At 39.6% G+C, this 19,077-nt stretch overlaps 1 protein-coding gene across 2 annotated transcripts; it reads left to right on the top strand.

Annotated features, from left to right (window-relative positions):
• Positions 1–206: 206 nt before the first annotated feature.
• MATR3 (matrin 3) lies at positions 207–18,065 on the top strand. 2 transcript variants are annotated; one of them, XM_008936312.1, is made up of 14 exons: positions 207–1,399; positions 5,891–5,952; positions 6,467–6,508; positions 6,775–6,878; positions 8,041–8,093; positions 8,582–8,707; positions 9,121–9,246; positions 9,426–9,596; positions 10,869–11,000; positions 12,018–12,061; positions 12,528–12,915; positions 14,351–14,744; positions 15,355–15,476; positions 17,000–18,065. In XM_008936312.1, exons 1-14 carry the CDS (start codon positions 509–511, stop codon positions 17,048–17,050), a joined length of 2,706 nt encoding a protein of 901 aa, XP_008934560.1. In that variant the 5' UTR covers positions 207–508; the 3' UTR covers positions 17,051–18,065. The 2 variants fall into 2 exon arrangements, with proteins under 2 accessions (XP_008934560.1, XP_008934561.1); XM_008936313.1 differs by having other exon boundaries at positions 6,775–6,887; positions 14,504–14,744.
• The last annotated feature ends 1,012 nt before the right edge of the window (positions 18,066–19,077 follow it).

Genomic DNA, 19,077 nt, shown 5'->3' with positions numbered 1-19,077 from the left:
AACCAGAGATCAATGCTTATATGCTAGTAACCTTTAGATGCTTTCAGACATCCCAAACTTCTGAAATTCACTTGTCTTTGGTATGAAAGTAGCTTTTTGTAGCAGAAGCGTAGTATGTATCAGAAACACTGCTGTATTTTTATCTGAAATAATATTTGTAGGTTCTGGGTACCTCTTGAATCTGTTATGTAATAAAAGCCTTGTAAGATTGAGATCTTTTAATGGGTTTTTTATTTTTTTTTTTTAGATCAACATGATGCATAAGTTTAAAACTGCATCTGTTTAAAGGGATTTATGACTAAACCTGCTTGTTTTTCTACAGAATTGTCTGGTGTTTCTCAGCTTGAAGAAGATCTGCAGTCATTATTGATCCTCTTTCTTGGCGTTACCATTTTTGAAGTGAAGTTTGCCTAGCTTTCTAGTGTGAGCTCTCTTTTCAGCCATCTTTTAAAAAAAAAAAAAAAGGAATTATTTTTGATCCGTAAAGTAGACAAGCTATAGTTCTACAATGTCCAAGTCATTCCAGCAGTCATCTCTGAGTAGGGATTCACAAGGTCATGGGCGTGACCTCTCTGCAGGAATAGGCCTTCTTGCTGCTGCTACCCAGTCTTTAAATATGCCAGCATCTCTTGGAAGGATGAACCAGGGTACTGCACGCCTTGCTAGCTTAATGAATCTTGGAATGAGTTCTTCATTGAACCAACAAGGATCTCATAGTGCACTGTCTTCTGGTAGTACCTCTTCCCATAATTTGCAGTCTATATTTAACATTGGAAGTAGAGGTCCACTCCCTTTGTCTTCTCAGCACCGTGGAGATGCAGACCAGGCCACTAACATTTTGGCCAGCTTTGGTCTGTCTGCTAGAGACTTAGATGAACTGAGTCGCTATCCCGAGGACAAGATCACTCCTGAAAACTTGCCTCAGATCCTTCTACAACTTAAAAGGAGGAGAGCTGAAGAAGGTTATGGTAGAGATGGCAGATCATCCGCACGGGAACCACCGTACAGAGTACCTAGGGATGATTGGGAAGAAAAAAGGCATTTTAGAAGAGATAGCTTTGATGATCGTGGTCCTAGTCTCAACCCAGTGGTTGACTATGACCACGGAAGTCGTTCTCAAGAATCTGGTTATTATGACAGAATGGATTATGAAGATGACAGATTAAGAGATGGAGAAAGGTGTAGGGATGAATCTTTTTATGGTGAGACTTCGCATAACTATCATAAATTTGACAGTGAGTATGAGAGAATGGGTCGTGGTCCTGGTCCTGAGAGATCTCTCTTTGAGAAAAAGAGAGGTGCTCCTCCAAATAGCAATATTGAAGACTTCCATGGATTCTTACCGAAGGGTTATCCCCATCTGTGCTCTATATGTGATATGCCAGTTCATTCTAATAAGGTGAGTTATGCACCAGATACTTCTATTTTCCTTTACGTTGTAGTATCTGTTCTGTTTTTACGTATTTCTTTAATGATTTCTATGGCCTGGTTGCTTTTGAAATGATCTGAAAGTTGGTTTGAGAGTGAAAAAGGCACTTGGTTTATTTACAAGGTTAATTTGTTAACAAACGTTGTGAACCAGGGCTTTACATTAATGTATTTTGTTTGCCCAGATTGCTTAACTTCAAGTCAAACAGCTGTCATCTACTGGGATATCTTATTTATATTTTACATCCACATGTTCTCTTAACCACAAACATCTGGCATTCAAGCAGTTTTGGGGTGGGGTTTTTGATTTTTTTGGTTGGTTTGGGGTTTTTTTGCAGTGTATCTACTGTGCTGTTCAGGAAGCTAGTTTCAGCTCTCCTCCACATCTGTCTTGATTGCTGATTTACCTGTAGCTAAGATGCGTTCTTGCACAGTTCTGCTTTTTCCCTGTCCAGAGGGAAAGATTTTTTTTTGGAAAGAGTTAATGTAGAGCCCTGGAACTCATTTGCAAAAGTTAAAAACCACGTTTTAGATTAGCTCATTCTTGCCTTTTTAATTTCACTTTAACACTCTGTCTCATACTATGGCTGAAATTTGTCGTCATTTTTCTCCCCTTTTCACACCTTTCTTAGACACTTCAGACTCACTTTTTATTGTCCCATGTTGCATCTATCCCTGTAGACTCTCCGAGCAATCGGCCTGCTGTGGCAGAATCCTGCTCTGTGTTCCTAGTAGTGTTCTTTACTTGGCTCGCCAGTAAAGTGGATCTTCGGGCATATTCAGTTATGCTGAGACTTCCCTCTTAGTTTGTTCACGAGTAGCTCGACTCTCTGCAAAGGTAGCAGGTTACTCAAAACAGCCTGTGTATTCAGATGTTATTTTCAGAGCCTTCTCACTTTCAGCTTTTCCCATTTTACTCATCTTGCTGATTTTTCAGTATACTAGGCAATTTAATTGGCTAATGCAGTGCCCCTCTTGTCACAATTAGTGGCTAATTAGCTGGAAGGCCTTCAATTGAAAATGTAATACATGCTATTACTGTAAAATTGGTACAATGTGGAATTGCTGTTACTAACCGTTTCTTTACAGTTACCTCTCACAAAGCGCTGCTTCTGTGCGTCTAATCTTTTTGAAACACGAGAATTGTTCTGGCCCTGCAAGGAGACGATCAAACCAGTTGTAGAGCACGCACTGTATGACTCCAGCTTATGAACTTGTGTTGCTTTAATTACTATATATATATATATAAATTAATCACAGTAATCGGGGTTTCTTGTCTCCTATATTTGATAATTGTTTTCATAAAGGGTTTTAAGTGCTAACAGTTTAGATGCCATGCTCAGTTCTGTAAAAGGACTTCACTTGGTTAGATTGAAAACAAAAACTTCCGAGGCCCTTGAAGATGGCAGCCGGTAATCCTGTAAGTAGGGTTCTTTTCAGCACTTCATTTTAAAGCCTCGTGGTTCTTAGTTTGCTCTGGTGTGAAGATCTGTTGAAAGGATATCCAGCATGAAATATCTTTCCAGGTATGAGAAATACCAAATTCTTTTGACAGCATAAATTAAGTGGCTGACTTCTTCTGTAACGTGTAAAAGCAATCTTTTTATTTTTAGGAATATGCTTTGACTTAAACTGCTAGTACGCCATAAAATATTTGTGATTGGATCATCTGTTTCTTATGACCCAAGTTTGGGCTTTGTTTCTGAACTCGCAAATCATGTCACTGCCAGAATTTTTCTCTTTCTCTCCTTTTTTCCTCTGCTTTGCATACCGAACAGTTACAGAATTCCTAATTTTGTCTCCCACAAAACTGAATCAAGCAGAAGTTAACTTCTAAAGTAATCTAATCTGAACCAAAATTCATGGAAAGCAGAAAGGGAATGCTTTTTGCAGCTGGGACAACATAAACTTACTACTGCAGTAGCAAACTCTCCTTTTCCCCACCTCCAAGTAAAAATGCCATAAAAGGCTTTCTAAAAGCATACAATAAAGCAGGGTGTATTTTAAGTTGGAGCAAGAGCTTAAACATGCTTAGAGTAAATTAAGTCCCCTGATTTTTTTTTTTTTTTCTTTTTTAGACGTGTTCTTAATTGCTTCTTTAGTTTGCTGTGTATGCATTTTAAGACCTGGTTTATTTTCCTTCTAATTGGGAAGTAAATTGTGCCCCAGTTTCCTTAGGTGCTTTGTCAGTCCTGATCCCTTTATCAAGAAACGAGGTGTTAGGTGTGGAGGGGCTGTTTTGTCAGCCGAAGGAAAAGCCTGATGCAACAGGAGCAGGTGAATTTGGAGGTTAAACACTTGGAACACAGGTACATCTCCAAGGAAAAACGTGGCTGTGTCCCTGATAAAGGGCTCTCTGAAATTAGGTGCCTCATTTTGGCCTAATTTTCTGAAGAACAGCTCGTCCTCTTGCTTACATCAATTGAGGTAGAAGGTAATCTGAGTTTTAAGAAACTCAGTTCAGATTTTCTCAGTTTAACTTCTGGTGTTTGTGTGAATTAGTGTTTGTAAATACTTAGTGCACTCAGACCTCAGAGGAGTGACACTTCAGACTGGGTAGAGGCAGAGAGTAAAGCCAAGTCTAGATTAAGAACTGTATTTAATAAAAACTTAATGAAGATGTACCACTGTGATGCTGGCAACTTTACCTAGGGGGGGGAAAAAAAAAAAAACAAACCCCAAGTTACATGTCAGATCTCCCATTTTTGCAAGTTTAAAAGTGTTTAAAGTATAATCAGAATTAGATCTCACAAACTTTGGCTCTAGTTTGCAGATAACTTCTAATTGAGTTTATATTAATTTTAAATTATATGTTAAGACAGCTTCAAAGCATGTTGTATCTAGTAGGATAGATGCACTGAGGCCTTACACACTGTGCACCCAAATTTAGAGGAGGTTTTTTTAGTGCTTGAAAGGACAGTTTTCTGTACTATAGTACTAAAACTTGTTAACAAGTTTTAAACTAAAGAAACTTTAAGTATTTTTTAGATTTTAAGTATTGAAGGTTTCATAGGTAGACTTGTTTGGGGTTTTTTCGTCCAAATGGCCAACATATTAATTTATAGTTGCAGAGCCTACATCTTCTGCAGTTAACAAGAAAAAGCGATGCCCTAATTTTAGATCTTGATAAAATTAAGTTTTCATCTTGCACCACAGTCTGTTCTGTGTATCATGGAGTAATGTTGTAGCTTAACAACAGCACTTTATGGGAGACTTTAAATCCAGGTTTTTCTTCTGTGTGGGAAGATCCAGGTGGGCATTTAGCGGATGGAAATAACTACAGTAAGCCTCAGGAGTGTCCTGTTGTATCCATCAGGATGGCTGTAGAGTGGTGGAAAATAAAACTCAGGAAAGATGAGGGAAACCTGATGTGTGGGTGTGGAGCAGAAACACACTCATAGGTAGAGGCATAACCCAGCCGGCCAGTGCCGGGTGTCTGGTCGCACTGAGAACGCAGCTGCCCAGCGGAGACCTGCCGTTGTGAGCCTGCCCCCAGAGAGCTGCCATTACTCTGCCCTTCGTTCCTCTGAGCTCACAGCCAGCTTGCCACATGTCTCTGCTGGGGTCCTTGCTCGCTGAAGAGCAGCAGGGTGGAAGTGGGGCTGTGGTCACAGATGAGCAGCAGTAAATGTCACATGTTCTGTCCCCTCATCAATGCGGATGTGTCACAAACTGGGTAGGAGATGGAGATCAGGCACTCGGTGCTTCGATAAAGGAGGTGTCCCTGTGCCTGCTCTCCGTGAAATAAAGAATTTCCTTCATAACAGCCTGCAGAGGAAAAGTAGGAAGTCGTCCTTCCTTCCTAGTGCTAAAACCAGAACCAGAAGGAGTTTCACCTAGCTGATTTGTTTTAATCCCATTATGCCTTCTTTGTTCTCAATTTAAGTCTCCTTTTTTCCCTTCATTATTCCCCATAAACATTCATATATTTTTATATTTCACTTGTATACTTGCAGTTTGTCCTAGCTATGTACTTCCATTTCTTTCAGTCTTTCCTTTCTGAATTCCTTGGAATTTCTTGGCTGCTTTATGGTTTGAAAACTCAAATGTTCACATGAATCTTTAAAAGCCTGGAGGAATAAAGCAGAGAGTAGAGGAAATTCTAAAATTACTGAAAACAAAAACAGTTATCGTGGCATCCAGTTCGGAAAGTTGTAATCCCCCCGATAGACCTGTATGTTGTAGCAGTTGGTCCCTGGTGAACTTTGTGCCTCTCAAGGCAGGATTATGCCCATAGATTGCAGGACATGTTTCATCAGACAGCTTTTCACCCAGGTTAGGAGTTAAGAGGTAGGTCCAATTTCAGTGTCTCTTTTAAAGCACTACAAAAAAGAGTTCCATTATCTATGTATGTTAGATACTTCAACTTAAAAGAGAAGACACTGTGCTATACAGCATTATTTTGTTAAAAACTGCCTTGCCATATGTGGCTGTTAATTTTTAATTGTTTACTTTGCTGCAGGAGTGGAACCATCATATCAATGGAGCGACTCACAGCCGACGCTGTCAGCTGCTGCTTGAAATGTATGGATTTGAAGTACAGTAAACGTTCTTGGGGTGTGAGGGCATGTACAGCTCAATAAGGGTCAGCTGTCCTGCCTAGAGCAGCTTTAGAAGACCTGCTGTGCCTTGCAGGGGATAAAAACAGCTTAACATCTTCAGAGCAGAAAGGGGATCTTTGTTCATATCTTTTGAATCCTGCTGGTCTGAATGTAACATTTTAAAGAGCTGGATCTTAACAGCTGAGAATCCATTGCCATTTTTTACCAGCCGCTTTATGCCAACTTTTGAATTTTTGTTTTAAAACAGACTGCAGTTTGTGTTATGAATTGGCAGGCGTCACATAGGGTGTAAGAAGCTTCTGGCCAAGAGTAGTGCTTCTGTCAAAAGACAGTGCTCGTGTCTCCTGTGGTGGGCACTGTTATGTGTGCTTTGCCTGTGGTAACCTGTAAAGGTATCACCAATTACATGGAAATGATTACATAGGCAGAGGAGATTGTATTTTTCATATCTTTTCTTCTTATTTGTTTCTTTTAAGATATCCAGAATGGAATCCTGACAGTGATTCAGGACATGGAATGTAAGTAGCAATGAATTTTGAAGTCTTAATAATTTTTTTTATTTGAAGCAGAGGATGTTCTTCACATTTTTGTGAAACACCATACCTCCTTTTCTTCAGACGTGTACCTCCCTGTGTTTTCTTCTAGCTGAAGGGCAGCAGTAAAAGCAGCTAACTTCTTAGATGCTTTGCAGAAATTGGGGCTCTTTTTTTTTTTTTTCAAATGAAAACTCAGCTTTTTTTGTTGTTGTTGTTTAAAATTAAGGTGTTTTTTCCTCTCTTTCTAGGGGTGATCCCTTTATGTTGCAGCAATCCACAAACCCTGCACCAGGAATTCTGGGACCACCACCACCTCCGTTTCACCTCGGAGGACCTCCTGTTGGGCCAAGAGGTAACATCAGTAGGCACCTACTCATACAAGACTTAAGTTCTTGACATTTTTTTTCCCTTAATTGCTGTGCTGGTTTGTTACCAGTATTTTAGAACGACAAAGCAACTCACTTTTATAAGCAGGGGAACTGAAGTAACTTGAATCCCTCCTTGGCCAGAGACTGGTACTTAGATCCCACACTTTGACCCTTCCACCATCTGCTAACTACCAGCCATGTCATTATGGCTGTTTTTGAAAATGTTTGCTGAATCCACAGGTCTTTGACTTGTATATTTTCCTGTCTAAAAGCTTTTTCTATTTGTCTTCTGATGAACTACATGTTGGTGGGGGTTTTTTTGTTTGTGGAAGTTGTAAGAACTCAATGTCCTAAGTGTTTGTTATCCCTTCATGTCAAATGAATATGACAAATGGATTTGGATAGCAGCTAAAGTGGGAGGACAGCTGATGCAAGCCTCTCTTTCACACGAAGGCAGGCTGAGGTTCAGGTTCTTGCCTGAAATTGCTGCTTTTGACCTTTTAAATAGTTAGTGATTAAGAGAATGAAACTAATTAATTATTGAAGTATCCTGACAGAGTACAAGTGTTCTGGACACTGTGAAGGAATTTTTAGGTATTGATGTTTCATAGTTAATTTCTTTAAAATAACGATAATTTTGCAAAACATGTCAAACTTGACTTTGAGCCAAATCTGAAAGGCTTTTTTCTGATGTTTCCTAGAAAAAGGGACATTATGATGCAATTTCTGTTAGTTTAGAACCAAAACTGGGAGCCTCTTTCTACATTAAAACCTCAGTTGTAGAGCAAATCTTATTAAAGAGTTCTCACATCTTTTGTGTAGGGAGACATTTTGCTGTGGAAAATGTTACTCCAGAAACGAGAGATTTTTCTCAATAGGTTTCACTTACACTCTGCTACTTCTGCACGCTGATAACTGCAGCTCTTCCTCAAAATGTTAAACTGAACAGAATGGTCAGGGAGGAGGAGCTCTGAAATAAATTAACAGCCTTTTCGGACTGTAATAAAATAATTAGAGTTTTTAACTTAATGTCATTATGGTTTAGAACTACAAGTGATTTAAATCTCTGAAGAACTTGTGAAGCGACATGTTCATACCAGTCTTACAGGTTGAACTAAGCTTGCTCATTCTTTTAATCTCTTAAAGGAGCTGGAAATGGAAATATGCAAGGACCGAGACACATGCAAAAGGGCAGAGTGGTCAGTATTGAAAATTTGTTGTTTCTTTTTTCTTAACAACAAACAAACAAACAAAACCCAGATGTTCTATACCTTTTGTTTGCTTTCATAAGGTTTTTAATGAATTAACTGTTCTTAAAATTTGGATTTGTGTGGAAACATCAAAGCTTTTGAGTAAAATTTGGGTTTTGTTGTGCAAGGTAATCTACAAAACATTTGTTCCAAACCTGTACAGACCCTATTTAAACATTCTCTTGTGATGAAGCTGTTACATGAACACACAAGAAGGCAACTTCGGCAGCACAGGAATCTTCCTCTGGAAATCCTGGGAGGTTCTGTGCCTTTCCTATTTGCATCTCACTTTGGTTACTCCTGAAGATTTAAAATTTTTTCTTTTAAATGTACAAATAGAGCAGAATCTTGACAGACATTCTTTTCAAGGTTAGCTGATAGGCATTGGATCTTTTTTTTTTTTTTCATGTTGTATATGTCTGCTTTGTCTTCAACAGGAGACAAGCAGAGTTGTTCACATCATGGATTTCCAGAGGGGAAAGAACTTGAGATACCAGCTGCTTCAGCTTGTTGAACCATTTGGAATAATTACCAATCACCTGATCCTAAACAAGATCAATGAGGTAAGATGAGGCCCTTTATTAGAGCATTCCCAAAAATACACTGTGCGTGCAAATTCTGCTCTTGTTCTAGAGTCTCTGAAAACTTACTTGGTTTTAGTCTGTATTAGATGGAGTGTCGTACTTTGAAGTGTGGAAAAAGCTAGTGTCGTACAAGAGGAAAAAACAGGAAGCAATCAAATGTTCTGAATCCAAACCTAGGTGGAATGCAAACCAACCAAATCGTTCTGTTTGTGCACCTAAATAAAGCATGCAAAATTCATGCCAAGTCCTGCGGGTCGATCAGGGTTGTAACCAAAAGGCAATTTTCGTTTTTGATGCAGCTGTTTTTACAGGAAAGCAAAGAAGAGCTTGAGATTTGAAACTAAGATACTAATTCCCGAAAGTGTAGCCCTTAATTTCTTGTTATATTTCAGGCATTCATCGAAATGTCGACCACTGAAGATGCCCAGGCTGCAGTGGAATACTATTCCACAACACCTGCCCTGGTATTTGGTAAACCAGTCAGAGTCCACTTGTCACAGAAATACAAAAGAATAAAGGTAAAATGCTTGTGGGTTTTTTTCAACATTGCCTTATTTTAATCTAGGGCAGTCAGTGTTACAAGGCCATTGCATTTAAGTTATTCTTAATTTTTGTACTTCTCAGCTGTATCAATTTAATCAAGGGACTATCACTTGTGTATTTATACTTTAAAAATTTCCTTCCCTCTGAATTTTAGAAACCCGAGGGTAAACCTGACCAAAAAACGGAGCCGCCGAAACCAGAACTTGGTCGTGTGATTCACCTCAGCAATTTACCTCATTCAGGGTACTCTGACAACGCTGTCCTCAAACTGGCTGAGCCCTACGGAAAAATCAAGAACTACATACTCATGAGAATGAAAAGCCAGGTAATGGGCCAGCGGGCTGCACGTGGGGAAGAGTTGAAGCTCAGTTTTTTAACTGTGAAGAGATGACATGTCTTTAACTGGTGCATGTGTAGACTTTCTGTTCTAGCATAGATCTAGAAATTACTAAAGGCCTGTGTAGGTGGTGTTTTGCTGTCTGTGTTGCTGTGAAATGCTCCTGTAATGTGAGCTGCTTCAAAAAAAAAAGACCTGGCCTCAGCTGTGAAGGTGTACTTGGCATTGAGTCTTAACTTCTCTGTTACACATATTTTCAGTAGTCTTTGAACTTTTTTATTTTTAAGTCTGAGGAAAAAAATATATTCCACTATTACACATTTCTTTTGTTTACCCCTTTTTCATTCTTTAAACAAAAGCAGTTCTGCAATGGCTCTCAAATTTTCTCTTTGGAGATCACACATTGCATGTGCATAGTAAAATGCATCAGGTTTGCATGTACATGATTTCTATAAATACACAGGAGTTAAAAATACTTAGTTCTAAACTTTTTTCAGCTTTGCTGTCCCAGTTTGTTGCTCCCTTGGGTGAAATAGGAAACTCCAGTGCTTCTTCTGAGAGATGAGTGCCTGAATCCCCTAGTGCCACACTTGTGGAGTGAAAAATTACTTCAATCTATTGTATGACCCCTAGGAAGTTGTCCCTGACCTTATTTCACTGGAGAAATAAAATCCCCTGCTCTCTTAAGTTGGATGCAGAAACAGCTTTCTTCTCTCTGCAGTAATGCTCTAGCCCAGATGTGGTTTGTAGAAGCTTGTTCAGCAAACTTGGTGTATCATAGGCTTGTTTCTTGGCGGAATGCCTCACAAAGCAGGGCTCGCAGACCAGCAGCTGCTGCTTTTCTGTTTCAGGCTTCTCTCAAAAATTACAAATAAAATACTGGGGTAGTTTCTTAGCTACCCTGGAATTCCCAGATACTTTAAGCACCAAATGAATGAGTTTCATTGTCCAGATGCTTTTTATTTGGAATCATTTTACTTTATGGCAACTCTTTTGTTTGCTTTTTCTTTTTTTCAGATTATTTAAGTGCTTGCTGTTTAATTTCAGAACCATGGGGCAGGTATTAGTGATTTGAAAAGATGGGGTATATGGAGCACTTTGGTAAACTTAAAATTTATGACTGGTTTGGAGAGGATGAGTGCAGCTGAATCTAATCATTTTGTTTCAGCATTTGGAAATGCTGGGTTTTAATTAAAAAGCTTTCTTTGCAAAAGTGGTGTGTATTTCATAACAGTTTTTGATGTGTTTTAATCTTTTTAGGCTTTCATTGAGATGGAGACCAGAGAAGATGCTTTAGCTATGGTTGAGCATTGTGCCAACAAAGCACTTTGGTTCCAAGGCAGATGTGTGAAAGTGGATTTATCTGAAAAATACAAGAAGCTGGTGTTAAGGGTAAGTAGTGGGTTTTGGTCTTTAATTGTAGTTGAAGGTGTAAAGTGAAGTAGAAGATAACTATCACCTATTGAGAATTCAGCACCACTGGTAGTATCTTCTGGGTACATTAAGTGTAGTTACTTAGCATGAGTGTCATGTTCAAGGCCTAGAACAAAGTAAAAACTTTCCTTTCAGATTAAACAAAACCCAAACTACTAGAATTCAGATTTTAGAGTAATCAGTGTAGATTTTAATTTAAATTTCTCTATTTAGGATGTGCTGTAATGTGCTGCCTTTTTTTCCCCAACCTCCTCTGAAGATGATCAGTGAGTGACACCAGGCTGGGGGGCAGAACTATGGTCCTCATACACTGATGCTGAATTCTTGGGCTTTTCCCAGCTGCTGGTCAGCTTGTCTGTTTTGCTGTACATGTACTTGTGTGTACAGGAAAAAGGTGAAATGTTCTTGGGGACTCCTTTTAAAACTATGAAGTGTTAAACCAGAACGTGTTTCCTGTGTAGGATGCTGCCCAAACCCTCTAGCATCAGGAAGCTTTGGGATCCCTGTGGTGGACATTAACCTCGGCTACCTAGGTGGATTGTCTCTGATCTGTTTTTTAAGAATAAGCTTTGTCAAAACTTATCATGTAACTGCGCTTTAGCATGTGCAGCTCATAATCAAGGAGGGAGCGGTTGGCTGATAGCATTTGGTTTGTTGGTTTTTTGGTTTGTTTTATTTTAATGTGACACCATTGTACATTATTTTTCTGGAGCAGATTAGCCCATTTGTTCTGTGTCCAGTAACTGATACGTTCTGTGAATAAAGACTTGGGATTTCCAGGGTGGTACAGTCCTGTATAATGTAATAGTGGTTTATTAACTGGTTGGTAGGTGGGCGTGTTCAGAGAGTACCTGTTGATGAACGTCACTGGAAGCACTTGGCTGGATTGTGCTGTCTGCTCTGAGTTACTGCTGCAACAGTTGTATAAATAACAACTCTACTGTGACTTACAAATCTTTGTAATTTTGTTTTTAGATCCCAAACAAAGGAGTTGAACTGCTGAAAAAGGATAAAACTAGGTAAATTTTTGCTGCTAAAGCATAATGTTGTTAAAAAGAAATACGGAAATATCCTCTCCAGAGTACAGAAATTACACACTACTGGTCAGGCAAGCTGTGGGATTGAATTGTTGTTTATTGTGCCTTGAGATGAACTGTTCCTAATACGCTACCTACTCTCTTCCTCTGATGATGGAGTTCTCACAGCCTCCTCAGGAAATCTTTTACAGTCCTTAATTAGCTTGCCCTTCCTGCAATTTAAACCCATGAGCAGTTGTCCTGTCTCTTAAGGACAGTTTCTCCTTGCAGCAGCCTTTTGCATATTTGAAGGATGGTGTCCTTCAAGATTTCCTCAGCCTTCCTTTTTCTGAACTAAAACAGAACCTTTTTCAGCCTTGTCTAGAAAAATACAAGCCCCCTTTTTTGCTTTTTAGTAACATCTGGGCTCTCTTCAGATTTACAAGCAAATATTCTTTGTTCTTTACAGAAAGAGAACATATTCTCCAGACAGCAAAGATTCTCCAAGTGATAAGAAGTCTAAAACAGATGTTCCTCAGAAACCTGAAAGTGGCAACGTAGAAGATAAAGTGAAAGAGGAGAAACCAGATGATGCTGCTGAGCCCTCGGGCGCTAAAAGCGGCGAACAGGCAGACCAAGATGACCCTTTGCTCCTGGAGTCTGAAGATGAGCTGCTCGTGGATGAGGAGGAGGCAGCAGCGCTGTTAGAAAGCGGCAGCTCAGCAGGAGATGAGGCAGATGTTGCCAATCTAACAGATGTGACTACCGAAGAAAAAAAGGACACAGCTGAGGATGTGACCGTAAAAAACGAGGTGACTGTTGTGCTCAATCCAGCAGCAAAGAAAAAGCTTAAAAAGGTAAATCCCATAGCAGGGTACCCGAGTGTGGAAACCCCGTTGAATTTAGATAGCCCACCAAGTTCTGTTTCACAGCTTTTTTCTGTGGGTCTCTAAAACCCACGTGCATGGGACATCTCTCTGAAGAGAAATGGGTGTTAAAGCTCCTGTGAAAAAAATGGAAGATCCTGGGGGCTGCAGCTTGCAAAGGGATTCAGTTAGAAATCACTGTTTCTGTTTTGACAAACTGTTAACTTGTGGGCTTCTCCCTATGTCGCTTCCTGGGGGTTTTTTTGCTTTCTCTTCACCCCTTTTTTGACTAATACTAAACAGCCGAGATCCATTTTCTCCCAAGCAGTTTCCCATGAGTCTGGCTGTGGTTATGCTTTGGAGTGCAGAGCAGAACAATGACATTCCAAAAATTACTGACTTGGGTCTGGAGGCTAATCTAGACTGGGGCAAAATTGAATCTACTGACACGTACACTTTATGCTTCGCCAGAAAGGTGGGTGAGTCCCTTTGTGGTTAGCCAGGGCCCATTACGAGCTGGAGAAAAACAAACCAAAAAAAGTTTAGAGTTGTCTCCAGTCATAGGCTACTTGCTGTGAATTTCCCTTTTCTTCACTAGATGATCCCATGCTCAGTTCTATTTCTTTATTTTTAATGTTCTATGAGCTGCTTTTTTTAAAAAAAAGCACACAGCAGGCAGTTCTTTCCTATGCTTATATTTCTTATCTGTTAGGATAAACCACCTCAAACCCCAAACTGACTTCCTTGAAGACCTACATTTCAGAGCAGTGACCTAAAGCTAACGCTGTTGGTGTTAAGCGTGGGAAATACCAGCAGGAGTGTTTAAACAACAACAAAAAATGATTCAGACAGATTCACTGCCTCTTAATACAGCTGGGTTTTAAGAGCGTTTTGGTGGTTGTTGGTTTTTCTTAATGCAGAAGCTTTCATCTGGTTGAAAAAGAGATAATTATATTTGTAATAAGTTTTCATACTATTAGTGGGCACAGAATCATTCTGGTAAGGTTTCACCCTTTATGCAGGCATGAATTGGAGGATCTTGTGGGACTGTCTCAAATAGGAACCAAACTTGTACATTCCAAAATGGCTTTCACTTAGAAGATGAGTGTTAGAAGGACTTTAAAAGAGAGACTGGACCAAAAGATACTGAAATTCTAAGCTGCAGATAACATGCTGATATGTTAAAACCCTCAAAACACACACACAAAAATACTCCACTGACCCATGTTCAATATCTAAGGACGTTTTAAAAGAGCTTGTTACACTCCTGCAGGTTTGAGTAATGTTTTGAATGAGTGAGGTAGGTCTTGAAGGAACAATTTTTCTGGGGAATTTGGAAAAGATACCTCTTTTTCTGAAACCTCAGTCAGTTTGAGGGAAACATTTAACAACAGGCTGACATCAGGAAAAACGTTTTTCTCAACAGCGCTATGCAGGTGGCTTTCCGCGGAGCATGGAAGGTTTTGTCACTCTGGATGAGGTTGGTGATGAAGAAGACTTGGATCATCAGAAACTCCGCAAGTCAGGTTTGGCAGCAAAAGCTGCTGGCAAAGCCGAGGATAGCTTGGCAGAAATCAAGGTAGACAAGATCGAGGAGCCGGAGCAGGAGAACGAGACGTTAGAGAACGGAACCAAACCTGAAGATAACTCGAAGGCTGAAACTGCTGAAGCTTCTGATACCACAACAGCACAGGATGCTGAGAAAAATGCCCATGAAAGTACAGACCCCCAGGACGAACAGGAAACCAAGAACGTCCCGGAGAAGGCTCTTGTTCCCGACGAGTTCAGGATTGGGCCGTATCAGCCAAATGTTCCTGTTGGTAAGGCTCTTTCCATTTCTTTTTTTCCCCAGTATGTCTATGTGCATTGCAGTAGCATTTCTCATTTCACTGGACTTTTATTTCTGGCAACACATTGCCTCTAAGCCTTTCATTTCAGGGCTTCCCGCTCTTCTCCCCTTCTTCACCCCTCCCCTAACCCTAGTATTTTCTTTTCTTTTTCCCCTTATTTCCATACAGTTCTCCATAACACTTGCCTTTAGACAGAAATTAAATTGGAAGAGGTATATTTGAGCCACACAAACTCAATTAATAGCACAAAGCACAATAGTGGTAATAGTTTAGATTCATACTAAATACTCAGAACTCAAACTGATCGCAGAACATTGTTAGTTCTTTCAAAGGAACCAATAAAATGGACCCTTAATCTGAAAGGTTGCTTTTAAATTTAAAAAAACAAAGCAAAGCCTACATATAGTTATTACTAGGCCCTGGCTTGACTAAACTTAAAACAAGGACTTTTAAAGATAAAGCAGCTTTTAATGTAAAGTGAATGATGATTTTAAGATTTAGCTGAAATGACGTAATGACATTTAAAAGAAATGATGTAGAGTAGATCTCTTAGTTTATTTTGTGGTGTTTACTTCTCTAGGTGTGAATTATGTGGTACCCAAAACAGGGTTTTATTGCAAATTGTGTTCCCTGTTCTACACAAATGAAGATGTTGCAAAAAAGACCCATTGCAGCAGCCTTCCTCATTATCAAAAGTTGAAGGTAAGGCAAAAACTTGTTCATTTTAAACGGCGTGATTCTTTCCTGGGGAGTAGAGCTGAACGAGGCTGGACTGAGGAGAGGAAAAAAAAAAAAATTTTAGGCAGTGAAAATTGGCTTATTCTATAACTTTTTTTTTTAACTCTCCAAAACTTCATCTTGTGAAAATAATACACAGGATACTTACTTTAAAGATGGGCTCTAGCATATTTTTTTTTGCTAAATTTGGATTAAAGAGGCTGTTCCAATTGGCGTAAAGGCCAGGCTTAGAAGTAGTGCTGCAAAGTAAATACAGATGACTCAAATCCCTTCCACTTTGTCCCTTTTGAGAGTTTTTAACCATTCAACAGAGCTTAAGATGAAGTTGTTTTTTTGTTTTTTATTTTTTTTAAATACGAGTAATAGTCCATATTTGCAACTTCTGATTTTGTGAGCATGTTTACAATTTCCAATTGGATTAGGTATCACATGATTGCATGGTGGGAATGCTGCTGCTGCTGTATCTTCCTGTACTGTGAGCTGCTTTTAAATATCACCTGCAAGAGAGGAAAAATCCTAAATGCAATTCCAGTAATAAAGCAGTGATCACATAAATTGATTTCATATCAGGTGATTCATGAGCTGAAAACAAACTGGGGGGGGTTCCTAGAAAAGAAGGTGGCATCTCAGCCCCAAAATGTTTGCTTTCTCCCTTGCACTAGTAGGGAACCCTAAACAAAAGGAGGGCCCTGGAAGGCAGGTGGCACAAGTAAATGTCACAAAGCAAACAACATTATCAAGGAGTAGAGCAGAAAATCCTTACTGTGCAGAATCCAGTAGCAAGAAAGACCCGCCTCATCCATCACCCATAGCTTTTTTTTTTTTCCATCAAAGTAGCTGATTATGGGACTTTAAACTTGATGTGAAAGGGGAAGTGGGGGAAATCGTCCCGATTTATTAACATTATTAACTTGATCACTGAAATGAAATGTGATTTTGATTTACTTTTTCTGTGGGATTAATGACTAGTGAGCTGCTCTTGACTGAGTGTAACAGTGGTGTGGTTTTAGGATCAGGGAAGGAGAGAGGGGTGGGTGGGAAATGCAGCTTCTGTTTCACAGTGGCAAGGCCCTTCTCCCTTCACTCCAATTGGGAGCCTCCCTCGCTTGGAGAGAACAAGAGTAAACAAATAGTTAAATTGCTATTGCTACCAAACAGCATGGAAGCCACCAAATTCCTTGAGCTTCCAGAATAACCCTCCTTTAGGGGAGGGGGGGTGTTTTGTCCCTGCCTTTATAGGTGGCAAATCCCAGCCAGGTAAGTGGCACAGCTGCTGCAACAAGTCTGTGGCAGAAGGGAAGGAATTCTCTTGGCAGAGGAGCTCTGCTTCAGGGCGTGGAGAAGGACCAGTCCTGGTAGTTACAACCTTTGCAGTTAATAGTCACACATTTTACAACTTGAAAAATCAGATTTATGTTTCTATTGATGTTGGGACTGCGGGGAAACTCTTTAAATATATCCAAAATACGGTTTTTTTCTTTCAACAGAAAATTCTGGATAAAATGGCAGAAGACTACAGGCAAAAGAAAGAAGCTTAAAAGGAAGGATGGATGTAAGGAAAACAGTGGCTTTGTTTTTAATGTTAATATTTTTTAAAAGCAGTGCAAGTAGTAGATGGAAATACTGTATTCTTTTTTGGTTTAGTGAAATACAGTAGGCATTATAGGTCTGGTCATGTGTTAAATGTTGTAGCAAAAAGCATATGCAGTTAAGTTAATGACAAAAAATTGTTCTTAATGTGAGAATGGCAACAAGTTTTTGTTTTGACACTTCATGCTATTAAAGAAAAAAACCTTACACCCTTGTGGAAAGCTCAGCTATGGGAGGAAAACTTCATTTAAGTGAAATTTACTGCTTTCAAGCTTCAGAAATTGTCTTTCGATTCCATTGTCAATAAAAAATAAAAAGTAACACTGTATTTTTATTTTATCTAGAACATTCCATATTTCAGTCTGAGCCTAGCAGATATTTCAGTTTGAGCATAAGGCTGTCATTGCATTTCACTTTTGAGAAGTCTTTAAATGTAAGTTGCATTTTCAAACATTGAACTGCAGTTTCTTTCAATGTCGTTGCTGTTAGAGCAAATAGGAACATTAGTGATTAGTCAGCTTCACAACTTTGTGATTTTTTTCCCCCCCCAAGCTCCTGATAGACTTTCCTATTCAGCTATTCTGTGTATTTTTAGTGAGAAGTAAATGCCCATTCTCCACTGACCAGTATTATCTCCTCAACCTCTTCCTGCTTTTACTTGAATCTTGTAGCTGTCGTATATCTCTCGTATATTCAAAAGCAGCATTCGAGTCCTGAAATGTAAAAAGGTATCTTTATATTCTTCACATGTAACTTTTTCATACCCGCATTTTAAAGCCGTTTTTCTGTTAAAATCTGGTTTCGTCAGGAATCTTTAGACCTGTGCTCTTAATGTACCTGCACATGTGAGACGTAAACAGGAATTTGCATGTGTAACCTGTGTTTATCTGTAGTTTTTATTTCCTGCTTATTTGTGAATTTGGGTTACTAAAGTGATTTACCAATAAACGAAGCTAGGCGACAGTGATTTGTTCTAGATGTTTGGCATGTTAACCAGTGTGTCTGCTGAACTCTCTTGACTCCTGTGTCCCTGACCCACACTGAAACTAGAGCTCTCTTTAAAATTTGCATGTTTTAACACCTGTGAGACTTAGCAGCTTACTGCATAACTTTTTTTTTTCCCTTTCTCTTGCCTGAAACCTCTTGTTTCCAAACAAATTAAAATATCACTTGTAGGTATATTCTACAGAAAGCTTTTATTTCATGAGTTTTACGGTGTTTTCATCAAAGCTGAAGTTGAAGCCACATCACGTTGGTGTGGATAAAAAGGGCCAGGGTAAATTCCTGCAGCTGCTTGGCAATGGGGGAAACCTCCAGTGCTAAGAAGAGGTTTCAAATGTAGGAGGAGGCTGAATCTCTGATGAAGGTAATAGACGCAAATACATATAGCAGACACAAGGTGGTGTTTTGTGGAAGCCTTTCTAACTTGTCTGTCCAGCTGTAGCTTTGTTTCCCTCCCAAAAACAGGAGGTGCGCAATCGCTGTAGTGCAAGAATTGTCACTTCAAGCATCTCCTGCTGCGATGGTGGCAGCTGCTCTGAGGACTGGGTGGAGCAATGAAATGCTAATGAGCAGCTAATGGGACAGATTTCATTTCAATAACGTATCCACATCATAAAAACCTCATTGTGCAGTGACTCGTTCTTGCACTTCTCCAAAGCTAAGTCACTGCTTTGTACAGGGCACTCTTTAGTATGTGGAGGTTTTTTTGTGTTTGTAGGAAGTCCATTAAGTGTCGTTTAGTGATCCAGGCTTAAAAGTATTCTCTGGCTTTCCCAGGCCCCTGAAAGAAAGTGCAAATAACATCAGCCCTCCGGTCAGTCCTGTTCTGACTGAGTCCCAAGGATGGACTTGGGCCCCCACTTGTTTATGATGACACTTGTCACCAATCTGTTTCCAAGAGGCTGCTCTGAGCTCATCAGCCAAGCAGAAGACCTGACTTCAAGCTGGTCATTCAAATTTGCAAGTCACCCTC

The sequence above is a fragment of the Merops nubicus genome, unplaced genomic scaffold (genome assembly GCF_000691845.1).
Source record: "Merops nubicus isolate BGI_N331 unplaced genomic scaffold, ASM69184v1 scaffold35852, whole genome shotgun sequence".
NCBI lineage: Eukaryota > Metazoa > Chordata > Aves > Coraciiformes > Meropidae > Merops > Merops nubicus.
This window is presented reverse-complemented; position numbering and strand designations above follow the sequence as displayed.